This window comes from Trichechus manatus, unplaced genomic scaffold (assembly GCF_000243295.1).
Source record: "Trichechus manatus latirostris isolate Lorelei unplaced genomic scaffold, TriManLat1.0 scaffold00216, whole genome shotgun sequence".
Lineage (NCBI taxonomy): Eukaryota > Metazoa > Chordata > Mammalia > Sirenia > Trichechidae > Trichechus > Trichechus manatus.
In genome coordinates, this window is record NW_004444152.1 from 3,696,182 (window position 1) to 3,710,090 (window position 13,909).

Sequence of the window (13,909 nt, forward strand, 5' to 3'; positions counted from 1 at the left end):
GACCCCGCCCCTTGCGTTGGCGTATGTGAGCGTCGACAAGTTCCGCTTCACTACCTTCGCGCGAGCTAACATTTCCGCTTCCGGTGCGGGCCGCGCGCGAGCGCAGCTGCGGGAGGTGGCGACGAGGCGGTGAGTGAAGGCGGCGGGCCGGACACTTTGGCTTTCTGGCCTGCGTCAGCCCACCGCCGCCCTTGCCTCAGCCTAATCCCAGTCCGCTGTGCGCCTCTGCTGGGTTTCGGCCCCGAGCGACGCCTGCCCCGTACCCGCTCTGTCCTGAGGGGCCTCAGGCCGCGCCTCTGCCCCCGCCTGGATCCCCAACTCGCGGCGTCGGGCCTGGCCTTCGGCCCCGCCGTCTGCCACAGGCCCCGCCCCCTTGTCAGAAGGACTCGGTCCAAATCCTAAGGCCGCGATCGGGTCCGCAAATCTGTCCTAACCCTCGGGTTCCGCCCCTGTCCGCAAGCTCTGCCCCCAAACTCCCTCCACCCACTCCCGTTAGTCAGATTCTCCTCCTCCTCTCTATCCCCTCTTTTTACCTGGATACTCTTCCAATTCAGAATCCTTTAGATCTCGGCCCAGTTCTGGTCTCTCCCTACAGTATTCTTCCATGCTTCTCCTCCTCCCCCAGCATCGTCATCTTCCCTCCACCTGCCCTCCACCCCCAACCCCATACCACTAATTTGTTCCCATGAAATCTTTCATCTCTTCCTCCACCTGCCTTCATCCTCATACTGCTCTGATCCATACCCACTTCCACGCATGTGGCGGGGGCGGGGGGGGGGTTAGCTTGTCCCCTTCCCAGCCTCAGCAGCTGGGCGCTTACCCCAGAGCTTATTTCAAACACATGTGACTCCTATCCCAAAACGTTTCATCCCTGACTCCAGCGTGTTGAAACCAGGGCGCTCCTTTGCCAGGGCTGCTCATCCCAAGAATTCCCTGACGGATTTTCAGGTTGCCCAAGTTACTGGATCCGAGTTGTCAGGGCTACACTCGAGCATCTGTTTTTTTAAGCCTTCCAGGTGATCCTGGCACACCGTTCTGCTGGCCTCAGTTCCCCTCCCTGAAGTTGGCAGACACGGTGTTTAGGGTCAGCTCTGTCACCAATTTGTTGGGTGACTTTGATTCAGTCCGTGTGGTTTCTGTGGCCCATCAAACATTCCCAGTCCCCTCCTCCTCCAGGTTGAGGCCTCAGCCTTGGCCTCACCACGATGTGGCACGAGGCTCGGAAGCATGAGCGGAAGCTTCGCGGCATGATGGTCGACTACAAGAAGCGGGCTGAGCGGCGGCGGGAGTACTATGAAAAGATCGTGAGTAACCCTGGAAGATGGGCCCCTGGTAAAATGAGAATAAGGCAGAAGAGCCTTGTTTCCTCAGGAGACCATTCACTAATCATTTCTTGAGCTTAATCATTGTCTCAACCTGGAAGATTCTGTTTAGCGTGGCCCCAGAAAACAGAGCTGGTGTTAGCAGGAAGGAGGAATGTCTTTGTGACATTCAGAGCAGTACAGAATGTCATCTGTTTGCTCATTGCTGTCTTCCCAGGGCCTAGGAGAGCATAGCCATTCTTATGGTTTGACTTGGCACACAGTAGGAGCGCCATCAGTATTCGCTGGGCGAAATCTGATCAGGTCCTCCTGTTAAAATCCTTTGGTGCTTCAGTTGCTTTTGGAAAGAAGACCAAACTCCACTGCATGGACTAAGAGGCTTTTGTGGTCTGGCCTCTGCCAGCGTGAAGCTTCCTCCTAAGCAGGGCTTCACACCCCTGCTGAGAATTTGCATTTCCACCCCCAGATATACTGAATCAGAATCTGCATTTTAACAAGATCACAGGTGATTCTTATGTGTAACTTCCTGGGATCTTGTTAGAAATACGAATTCTCAGCAGGGGTTTGAACCAGAAAAAACCTGTTTGAAGCCCTGGTCCTAGGGCAACTTCACCTGCCTTTTTTTTCTCTGCCCCCACAGGGCTTTGTGCCTACCATGCCTCTCACTCACTTCTTTAACTTCTGCTTGTCCTTGAGACCCCAGCTTCAAATGGCACTTGCTCACCAGCTTCAGTTCTGTTAGATCAGCTCCCGGTAGTGAGCTTGATGTTGACATTCGCTCATACTTCTGCATCACTGCCTCACTGCCCCAGCATCCCCCAACCCCGGTCTCCTGCCCCCTCTAGGCCACCCTCCTCTGAGTGGCCAGAGAGATCTTTCTAAAGCCCAGAGCTGACCTTGTCTCTCCCCTGCTCAGAACTTCTCCAGAGCTCCCTACCACAGCTCCTTACCACAGCTTATGAGGCTCTGCATGGTTGGGCTTTTGCCTCGCCTACAGAGTCGTACAGCCCCACTCTCTGCCTCAGTCCTTTGCTCAAGCAGTACGGGCCTCCTTGCTGTTCCTCCATGACCCAAGTGCTCTCCAGCCACACCTGGTTAACCCCTGCTCATCTACCAGGTCAGTCCTCAGGGAAGTCCTCCCTCCTCCTCCTCCTCCGGACTCAATCAGGTGCCCTTAGAAATGCCATAGCTCCCTGTCCTTCCCCTTTGTGCAGCTCAGCACGTTTGCTACACGCGCACATATACACGCACATACCTGTGAAGTTGTTTCCCCCAGCTCTGTGAGATTGGGCACTGGGTGTATTTGGTTCACGTTTGCATCCCAGTGTTTGGCCCAACAAATAGTTTTTGAAAGAATAGTTGAATAAAATGTTATTAACAATAGCAGCTGACATCTAGTGGTCCTTCTCAGGCGCCAGGCTACGTGAGAAGGGCTTTAGGCGTATGAGTACTTTGAATCCCCACAATCACCCATGAGACAGAGGTTGCTATTGCCCCCGCCCCCCTGAAGAGGAGGTGACGCGCAGAGAGCCCCTCACTTGCCTTCTGTCTCCCAAGAAGGAACCACTGGGCTGGAGGGAGAACCTGTCTCTGAAGGTGTCAGAATAACTATGACTTGGCTACAGGACAGGACTGGCTCTGTGTTGTTGTAGTTGAGGGCTCAGCAGCAGCCCAGGTGCAGAGTGAGTGCTCAGGAATAAATTGTTGTTAGGTGCTGTTGAGTCAGTTTCAACTCAGTGACCCAATGTGACAGAGTAGAACTGCCCCATAGATTTTTTTAGGCTGTAATCTTTTTATTTTTTCCTTGTTGTTGGGAGTATACACAGCAGAACATAGACCAGTTCAGCAGTGTCTACATGTAGAATTTAGTGACATTGATTACATTTTTCAAGTTGTGCAACCATTTTCACCCTCCTTTTCTGAGTTATTCCTCCCCGATCAACATAAACTCACTGCCCCCTAAGGTTCTTATCTAATCCTTTGAGTTGCTTTTGTCAGTTTGATCCCATGTAGATAGTTCTCAAAAGAGCATAATACTCAAAATAGACCTTTTTTACTAGTTAAGATAAACTATTGTTCAGGTTTTCAGATGACTTCAGGGGATATTTTTGGTTTAAGGTTTAAAGATTATCTCAGGGCAGTAGTTTCAGGGGTTCATCCAACCTTCATGGCTCCAGAAAGTCTAGAGTCCATGAGAATTTTAAATACTATTCTACATTTTTCCCCTTTTGAACAGGATTCTTCTATGGAATCTTTGATCAGAATGTTCAGTAATGGTAGCTGGGCACTATCCAGTTCTTCTGGTCTCATACTAAACAAGGCAGTTGTTCGTGGAGGCAGCTAGCCACACGTTCCGTATTCTTCTACTGTTCTTGACTCTCTTTCGTCCTCTGTTGCTCCAGGTGAATAGAGACCAATTGTTGTGCCTTGGATGGCTGCTTGCAGGCTTTTAAGACCCCAGGCACTACTTAACGAACTAGGAGGTAGAACAGAAGCACTAAACATGTAATTAGTCCAGTTAACCTGGATGTCCCGTGAAACCATGACCCTAAACGCCAAACCAAGGAACCAAATCCCATGAGTGTTTGATTGTACATAAGCAGCCTCAGCAGCTACTGTTTTTTGTTTGTTTGTTTTTTTGGTCATTGTTGTAAATATATTTATCACACAATTTTTGCCAATTCAGTTTTTTACGGGAGTACAACTTACTGACAGCAATTACAAAAATCATTGGCTGTGCAACCCTACCCTTAATGAATGCAATTTTTCTGTCACCCTTGACCCCCCTTTCCCCCTCCCTCCTAACCACTAATAAACTTTGGTCAGTGTACATTGACCATGTGTTTTCTTGTCTTTTTATGTAAGTTAGGTCATAACAATATTCGTCCTTTTGTGATCGGCTTATTTTGCTCAGCATTATGTCTTTAAGCCCCATCCATACTGTAGCATGTAGAAAACTGAATAGCAACACTGAATACTGTAGAAATGCACTTTGCTCAGTTGTACTTGAGTTGTTGCAATATTTGATTATCCATTCGGTTGTTACAGAAAAATTCATAACTGTAATTGATGGTTGTTGCTGTAATGGTTATACTGCCTGTATTTCTGCCTCTAGTAATGAACCTTACGTGCTAGATTTTAATATCTTGAGCCTGGGCAAGTGCAGCCAAGTCTTTAAGAGAAACATGGTTTATTTGCACAAAACAGTTTTGAGAGCTCATTAATGCCCTTGAAGTGGCTTTTGTGGATGTGAAACAAATGGTGAAAGTTTTAATTGGCTCCTCTTATTATAGTATTGAAATTAATTTATCAAGTCATGTTCATGCCCTGATTTTATATACTTGCATGTATCAATAAACGCAACTCAACCGTTGTATGTATGTACCACATTTTGTTTATCCATTCATCTGTTGATGGGCATTTAGGTTGTCTCCACTTTTTGGCTACTGTGAATAGTGCTGCAGTGAACACTGATGTACAAGTTTCTGCTTTGACGTCTTTTGGATATATGCCTAGGAGTGGAATTGCTGCATCATATGGTAGTTCCGTTTTTAGTTTTTTGAGGAACCGCCACACTGTTTTCTACAATGGCTGTACCATTTTGGATTCCCACGAGCAATGGATGAGATTCCAGTTTTGCCACATCCTTGCCAATGTTTGTGTTTTTTTTTTTTTTTTGTTTGTTTGCTTCAGTGGGAGTGAAATGGTATCTCTGTGGTTTTGATTTGCATCTCTGATGGCTAATGACGCTGAGCATCTTTTTATGTGTTTGGTGGCCATTTGAATGTCCTCTTTGTTGAAATGTCTATTCAGTTCCTTTACCCATTTTTTGATTGAGTTATTTATCTTTTTTGTTAAGGTGTCGAAGTTATACATCTTTTTTGGTTATTAGGTTTTTGTCAGATATATGGTTTCTGAAGATATTCTCCCAGTCGGTAGCTTGTCTTTTCACTTTTTTGATAAAGTCTTTTGATAAAAGTTTTTAATTTTTATGATGTCCCGTTTATTTATTTTTGTCTTTTGCAGTTTGTGCTTTTGTTATTACGTTAGATAATCCATTTTTGAAAGCTGGGGCTGACAGCGTTGCCCTTACTTGTTCTTCTAGGAATTTGATGGTTTTAGCTTGCACATTTAGGTCCTTAATCCATTTTGAATTGGTTTTTTTGTATTGTGTGAGGCATGAATCATGTTTATTTTTCTGCATGTGGAAATCCAGTTTTCCCAGCATCATTTATTAAAGAGACTCTTATTTCCCCATTGAATGGACTTAGCACCCTTGTCAAAAATTAGTTGACCATAAATGTGTGGGTTTATTTCTGAACTCTCAAGTCTATTCCATTGGTCTGTGTGTCTGTTGTTATACCAGTACCAGGTTGTTTTGATTACAGTAGCTGTATAGTATGTTTTAAAATCAGGAAGTGTGAGTCCTCCTACTTTCTTCTTCTCTTTCAGCATTGTTTTAGCTATTTGGGGCCTCTTGCCATTCCTTATAAAGTTGAGAATTTGTTTTTCTTTTTCTGTAAAGAGGTTGTTGTAATTTTGATTGGGATGGCATCGAATATGGATCACTTTGGATAGTATCGACACCTTAACGATATTAAGTCTTAACAATCCATGAACATGGAACATCTTTCCATTTATTTAAATTTTCAATCTCTTTCAGCAGTGTTCTATAGTTTTCATTGTATAAGTCCTTCACGTTCCTGGTTAGATTTGTTCCTAAGTATTTTATTCTCTTAGATGCTATTGTAAGTGAAATTGTTTCCCTAATTTCTGCTTGAGATTTCTCATTGCTGGTGTATAGAAACCCAACTCATTTTTGTTTGTTGACCTTGTACCCTACAACTTTGCTAAATTCCTCTATTACCTCTAGAAGTTTTCCTATGGACTCTTTGAGATTTTCTGTATATAATGTTAAACAAATAATTTCTTTTATAAGGATCAGCACAAAGCTGGTTCCTATGAGGTAGGGGTTAAAGATGTCCCAAATGTCCAGCTTTTCCAAGCTGCCATACCACTCCATCATCTCTAACATCAACTACTCCCTTTCCCTTCAGTACTCTCCCTCCTGTCTTTGGGTTCCCTAATTCATGCAACATCTCACAGAACTTATGAACCGTGTAAAGGAAATGGCTCATGCAGTTGTGGAGGCTGGCAAGTCCCAAATTCGTGGATCAGGCATAGGCTTCTCCCTGGCACTCAGTCTCTGCCCAAAGGCACTCACCTTTCTCGCTCCATGGGATGCCCATTGCGCTGTCTCCTGTGGGTGGTGGTAGACTCTTCTTTTTGCTCTGGAATTGGCTCTCTTTTAAGGCAAAACTGACCAGTCCCCTTGGTGCGCCGCAGTTATTTGCACAGCCCTGTCCAGTCACCTGGGAGGGAGTTACAGGGCTATGGCAACAAAGGCCATACTAAGTAATTCATCACACTGCAAGTATCGTTGTTGTTGTTAGGTGCCATCCAGTCGTTTCCAGCTTATAGTGAACCTATGCACAGCAGAACGAAACACTGCCCAATCCTGCGCCATTCTCACGGTCATTATACTTGAGCCCATTGTTGTAGCCACTGGGTCGGTCCATCTCATTGAGGGTCTTCCTCTTTTTTGCTGACCCTCTACTAAGCACAATGTCCTTCTCCAGGAACTGATCCCTCCTAATAACATGTCCAAAGTTCGTGAGACAAAGTCTCACCATCCTTGCTTCTAATGAGCGTTCTAGCTATACTTCTTCCAAGATAGATTTGTTCGTTCTTCTGGCAGTCCATGGTATATTCAACGTTCTTCGCCAACACCATAATTCAAAGGCATCGATTCTTCTTCAGTCTTCCTTATTCATTTTCCAGCTTTCACATGCATATGAAGCGATTGAAAACACCATGGCTTGAGTCAGGCGCACCTTAGTCCTTAAAGTGACATCTTTGCTTTTTAACACTTCAAAGAGGTCTTTTGCAGAGATCTGCCCAGTGCAGTACATTGTTTGATTTCTTGACTGCTGCTTCTGTAGGTGTTGATTGTGGATCCAAGTAAAATGAAATCCTTTACAACTTCAGTCTTTTTCTCCATTTATTATGATGTTGCTTATTGGTCCAGTTGTGAGGGGTTTTGTTTTCTTTCTGTTGAGCTGTAATCCATACTGAAGGCTGTAATCTTTGATCTTCATCAGTAAGTGCTTCAAGTCCTCTTCACTTTCAGCAAGCAAGGTTGTATCATCTGCATTTTGCAGGTTTGTTAATGGGTCTTCCTCCAATCCTAATGCCCCATTCTTCTTCACATAGTCCAGCTTCTCTAATTATTTGCTCAGCATACAGATTGAATAAGTATGGTGAAAGGATACAACCCTGATGCACACTTTTCCTGATTTTAAACCACACAGTATCCCCTTGTTCTTTTCAAACGACTGCCTCTTGGTCTAAGTACAGGTTCCTCATGATCACAATTAAGTGTTCTGGAATTCCTGTTCTTCGCAGTGTTATCCATAATTTGTTATGATCCACACAGTTGAATGCCCTTGCATAGTCAATAAAACACGGGTAAACATCGTTCTGGTATTCTCTGCTTTCAGCCAGGATCCATCTGACATGAGCAGTGATATCCCTTGTTCCATGTCCTCTTCTGTATCCAGCTTGAATTTCTGGGAGTTCCCTGTCAATGTATTGCTGCAACTGCTTTTGAATGATCTTCAGCAAAATTTTACTTGTGTGTGATATTAATGATGTTGTTCGATAATTTCTGCATTCTGTTGGATCAACTTTCTTTGGAATGGGTACAAGTATAGTATCATATCATCTGTGAATAGAGATAATTTTACTACTTTTTTTTTCAATCTGTATACCTTTTATTTCTTTTTTTATCTTACTGCTCTGGTACAATGTTGAGTAGAAGTGGTGAGAGCAGGCACCACTGTGCTCCCCCGAAAGCCTGCTCAGATCTAAGCAGCCCTTACCGAGCAGGTAAGGAAACCTCAGGCAAAACCGGAGAGCAACAGCCAGCCCCAAAGGGGGCTCGCTTGGTGTGGGTTTTTCAACAAAAATGTGATTGCAGAAACAGAAGGGAATGGAGTAATAACCAGAGAAAGGGTACTGTGCCCCCTGGTGGATAGATTGATTAGTACACGATATCTCGTCTGAGTGGTGGTACCTGCTGGTAGACAAACTGAGCACAGCATGTTCTCTGGTGTGTTTGGGAGAGATTAAAGGTTGAAAACGAGATCTGGAACTTTGGAATCCCAGCTAAACCAGGGAGGGAGAAGGGGCTGTCACAGAGAGGGAGAGGAAATGTAAGCAAGGGCTGAAGGCTCTGCCCACCTAACAGTTTCTTGCAGAAAGTTAACCACCCCCCCCCCAACAAAAACCCGAAACCCATTGCCATCGAGTTGATTTTGACTCACAGCGACCCTATAGGACAGGTTAGAGCCTGCCCCATAGGGTTTCCAAGGAGCGCCTGGTGGATTTGAACTACCGAGCTCTTAACCACTGCGCTGCCAGAGCTCCTTGCAGAAAGTAGTGCTGGCAAAAACACCAAATACTGGGGAAAACTGAGAAAGTTAACATCTTTGAAAATTCCTGTGCCGCAACAAAAAATCACAAGACGCACAAAAAACAGAAACAGTGGCCCATCCAAGTGAACATGACAGAGGGGGGAGGTGAATGCGCAGTAGGGATGACCAAATAATGAAAACATAGAAGAATTTGTTGCAGCAGCATTAAACATAAATAAGGAAAACAATGCAAGAACAAACTGAGGATCTAAAAAAAGATTCTGTAACTGAAAGGGACAAAAACCGAAATGAGAAACACAATGAAAGGACTTAGCAACAGATTTAGTGAGGCAGAAGAAAGAATCAGCAGATTAGAGGATAAGGGAGGAATGTCATGGTTTGAATTATGTCCCCCCAAAAATGTGTGTATCAATTTTACTAGGCCACGATTCCCAGTGTTGTGTGGTTGTCCTCCATTTTGTGATTGTAATTTTACATTAAAGAGGATTAGGGTGGGATTGTAACACCACCCTAACCCAGGTCACATCCCTGATCCAACATAAAGGAAATTTCCCTGGGGTGTGGCCTGCACCACCTTTTATCTCTTGTAAGAGATACAAGGAAAGGGAAGGAAGTGGAGAATGGGGGACCTCATACCACCAAGAAAGCAGTGCCAGGAGCAGAACGTGTCCTTTGTACTTGTGGTCCCTGTGTGGAGAAGCTCCTAGTCCGGGGAAACACTGATGAGAAGGCCGACAGAGAAAGCCTTCCGAAGCTGACGCCCTGAATTTGGACTTTTAGTCTACTTTACTGTGAAGAAATAGATTTCTCTTTGTTAAAGCCATCCACCTGTGGTATTTCTGTTGGAGCAGCACTAGATGACTAAGACAATAGTTAAACGTAAAGAGAGAATGCTGAAAGCAGCCAGAGAGAAGTGAGCTGTAACATACAAAGGATCCTCAATAAGAGTAAGTGCTGATTTTTACTTAGAAACATTGGAGGCCAGAAAGCGATACAATGACATACTTAAAGTGCTGAAAAGAAAAAAAAAAAAAACAAATCAACCAAGAGTACTATACCCAGCGAAACTACCCTTCAAGAATGAGGGTGAAATTAAAACATTCCCAGACAAACAGAAACTGAGAGGGTTCGTATCTGCCAGACCGGCCCTGTAAAAAATACTGATAGGAGTTCTGTAGATGGAAGGGAAAAGACACTAGAAAGTAATTGAAATCTATACATAAAACAGAAGGGGAATTGCATAGACAAGCATAAGGCTAGTAATAAGGTATTTGTGCTTGATAGTTCTAAATGTTTTTGTCTTTCATGTTTTTTAATAACAAATATATATGAAAGACCAGGATAAAACTATGTTACAGGTCAGAAGAAATATAAAGACATAATTAGGCAACAGCAAGGGGCGGGGGAGAGGAACGGCATAGATACAGAAATTCCTGTAAGTTACTGAAGTTAAGTTGGTACCAACCTACCCCAAAATGTTATAAATAAGCTCTTAAATGTAATCTTTGTGGTAACGACCAAGAAAATATATTAAAAAAATACACAAAAAGAAAGGAAAGGGAACCAAATAGGCTCATTACAATAAACCAACAAAACACAAAAACAAGGACAAAGTCAAAGAAGGTTTAAGACACACAAAAACCAAATAATCAAATGGCGGAAGTGAGTCCCTTCTTATCAGTAACTACAGTCAGTGTAAATGGACTAAATGCTCCAATCAAAAGGGAGAGAGTGGCAGAATGGATTAAAAAAACATAATTCAACTATATGCTGTTTCAAGAGACACACCTTAAACCCAAGGACACAAATAAGTTGAGAGTGAAAGGATGGAAAAAAATACTCCGTGAAAATACTAACCAAAAGAGAGCTGGGGTGGCAGTCTTAGTATCAGACAAAGTAAACTTGAAGACAAGTCTGTCAAAAGAGGTAAAGATGGACACTATATAGTGATAAAAGGGTCAATTAGTCAAGATTTAACAGTCAAATATATATGTACCCAACATTGGGGCACCTAAATATATAAAGCAAACACTGATAGAATTGAAGGGAGGAATAGATGGTACTACAGTAATAATTGGAGACTTTAATATACCACTTTCACTCCTGGAAAGAACATCTAGAAGGAAGATCAACAAGGAAACCGAACCTGAATGGCAGTATAAACCGACTAGACTTAACAGACTTGTAGAACACTCCATCCCAAAACAGCACAGTGTACATTCTTCTCCAGTGCACATGGATTATTCTCCAGGAAAGACCACATTTTAGGTCACAAAGCAAGTCTTAAATAAATTTAAAAAGATTGAAATCAGACAAGGTATTTTCTCTGACCACAACAGAGTGAAGCTAGAAATCAGTAACAGGAAAAAAAAAAAAAAAAACCTGGAAAATACTAGGCTGTAATCTTTACAGGAGGAGCCCCGGTGGTGCACTCATTAAGCAGTCGGCTGCTAACTGAAAGGTCAGCAGTTAGAACCTACCAGCTACTCCATGGGAGAAAGATGTGGCAGTCTGCATCCATAAAGACTTCAACCCTGGAAACCTATGGGGCAGTTCTGCTTTGTCCTGTTGAGTCGCTATGAGTTGGAATTGACTCAGCAGTAATGGATTTTATCTTGTTTTTAAATTTGTTTGTTTAATCTTTATGGGAGCAGATCACCAGGTCTTTATCCTGTGGAGGCTCTGAGTGGGTTCGAGCCACTATCCTTTCAGTTAGCAGCTGAGTGCTTAACCGTTGCGCTATCAGGGCTTCTTGTTCAGGAATGCCTTTTACTGAGGGCCCATGGTGTGTGCCCGACCCAGTGCCTGCTACTGTGGTACAGTAATTTTAGTCCTGGCAGGCCTGCGGGGTAGGCGTTGATGAGCCCTGTGTTACAGGTGATTCTGATAATAACCGCTAAGGGTATTGAGCATTTATGTTAACTGCTGTGCTAAGCTCTTGACATGTGATTCAGCTTGCTTCATCAAATCCTCACTCCAGCCTGGGAGGTGATTCCTGTTATCTCCATTTTACAGATGAGCAAACCAAGGCTCAGAGAGTCACAGCCTGTGGTCACATTGCAAGAGGGCAGAGCTGGCATTCTAACCCAGACTCTCTGACTCTTAACCTCTTCTCCCAGGTCTTATACTGCAGAAATAGAGGTTTAGAAAAGAGAAGAAACTTGCCCAAAAGGACACAGTCAAAAGGCAAAATACCATAATGCTTAGGGCCTTAGAGTTTGGAGTCCTCAGCCTCTGGGTTTAAGTTCCAGCTATTCCACTTGTGTATTGTGTGATCTTGGGTGAGTCTCCCTGAGCCTGTTTGGCTGTAACAGAGACCTTAAATCTCAGTGGCTTAAACAAGATAATAGAAGTTTGTTTCCTTTTCATGTAAAAGCCCAGAGGCAAGCACCTCTGCTCAGGGATCTAAGCTGCTTCTATTTTGTGATTCAGCTATACACGGCTTCTCTTTTCAGCGTTGTCTCAAAGTCTGAGGGGGCTGCTCAAGGGCCAGCTATCATGTCTCCATTCCATCTAGCAAGGAGGAGGAAGTGAAGGAAAAGGGGTAGAGGGGCTCAAGCCAGTTGCTGTTAAAGGAGGGCTTTTAGACTTTTTCATATGACACTTCCACTTACATCCCACTGACCAGACTTATATCCCATGGTCGCATACAATTGTAAAAAAGGCTAAGAGGCGTAGACTGCATTTTGGGTGGCCTTGTGCCCGGGATAGAAGAAGAATTGATGCATTTGAATGGTGATTGAATATGCCGTGGACTGCCAGAAAAACAAACAAGTCAGTCTTAGAAAAAATAAATCAGAATGCAAGGATGTGAGACTTCGGTTCACTTACTTTGGTCACGTCATCAGGAAAGACAAATTGCTAGAAAAAAACATGTTTGCTAAAGTAGAGGGTTGGTGAAGGTGAGGGAGGCCTTAGGTGAGGTGGATTGACGTGATGGCCACAACAATGGACTTAAACATAGCAACAGGCATGAAGATGGTGCAGGACCAGACAGTGTTTTGTTCTGTTTTCCATAAGGTCGCCATGAGTTGGAGCTGACTCAACAGCAACTAATGACAACAGTCATTATTAAAGAAGGGGGGATGGACGTCGGTGATAAGCAGTAGCCTGCCACAAATGGTGGAGCATAAGAGTACCTCCCGCACAGCGTGAGGGATTTGGTGCAATTGGGCACGTGGACTGCTTAGCGTAGGCCTGCCCAGGGTAACTACTGCTTGGTAAATACTAGCACTTATTGTTAACTGAAGTTAGTCTCACTGGGTCGAGCTAGAATTTGCACCCAGGTTGATGAATGGTGTATGAAACGAAGGCTGGATTTGGGTCACTCAGAAGGCCTGGGACTCCAGGTTTCCCCCTGGTTAACAGGGAAGTTTCTGGAGCTTCATTTCCCTCTCTAGACACTGGTGACGGCCAGGCCCCTCACCAGATGACGGGGGGAGCTTAAAGAATGAGTGTCCAAGGGGTGCTACGTGGTGCAGGGCTGTACAAGCGACCGTTGTCCCTGCGCGGACGTGACCAGCATTGAGATCTGAGCTGCCCAGCTGTGGAAATGGTGGGGCAGTGGCCGGTGGCTGCTTTGAGGAGGGGGCGGGGCTGCTCACGTGGCTCTCTCCCTCATCCTGGGGCCGAGAGAGGAGAGAGGAGGCAGTAGGACGGGTGTTGAAGAAGCCAAGGCAGAGTGTGGCGGGTTGAGTGAGTGCGTCCATACAGAGCTGCTTTCTCCATTCCTGTTTTGTCCCTGGTCCTGGCTCTCTCCCCTAGTCTTCACTCCCTGGCTGACCCTGGTTCTGCCATCACTCCTGTCCCTGTCAGCTTTCTTGTTTTAATCACTGGTTTGGATAAAGAAATAGAATCCCCTATGATGTGAAGTTGAGAAGTAAGCACGTGTCAGCTCAGACGTCTGTTCTTTCAGAAAGTTCTCCCTGTCCCCCCAGGCTGGGTCATACTGGGCTCTCCTAGTTCAGCGGTGCCTACTCTAGTAGGTTGTCACTGTCTTAGAGTAGGGGGATGGGTCTGTCTCCTTCACTAAACTGTGAGTCCCATGACGACAGGGCCAGGGTTGTCTCAGGACAGCTGGATGTGCTGTGA

At 44.6% G+C, this 13,909-nt stretch overlaps 1 protein-coding gene across 2 annotated transcripts in view; it reads left to right on the forward strand.

The window, feature by feature from the left end:
* Nucleotides 1–69: 69 nt before the first annotated feature.
* Nucleotides 70–13,909, forward strand: part of CLASRP (CLK4 associating serine/arginine rich protein) — a 33,588-nt gene continuing 19,748 nt past the window's right edge. For both annotated transcript variants that reach the window (XR_002825945.1, XM_023742755.1), the window contains exons 1-2: nt 70–129; nt 1,177–1,304. Coding sequence is in view for 1 of the 2 variants with exons in the window: in XM_023742755.1 (XP_023598523.1) it covers nt 1,206–1,304 (99 nt within the window). In the remaining variant the exon portion in view is untranslated. The remainder of the gene's footprint in view (nt 130–1,176; nt 1,305–13,909) is intronic.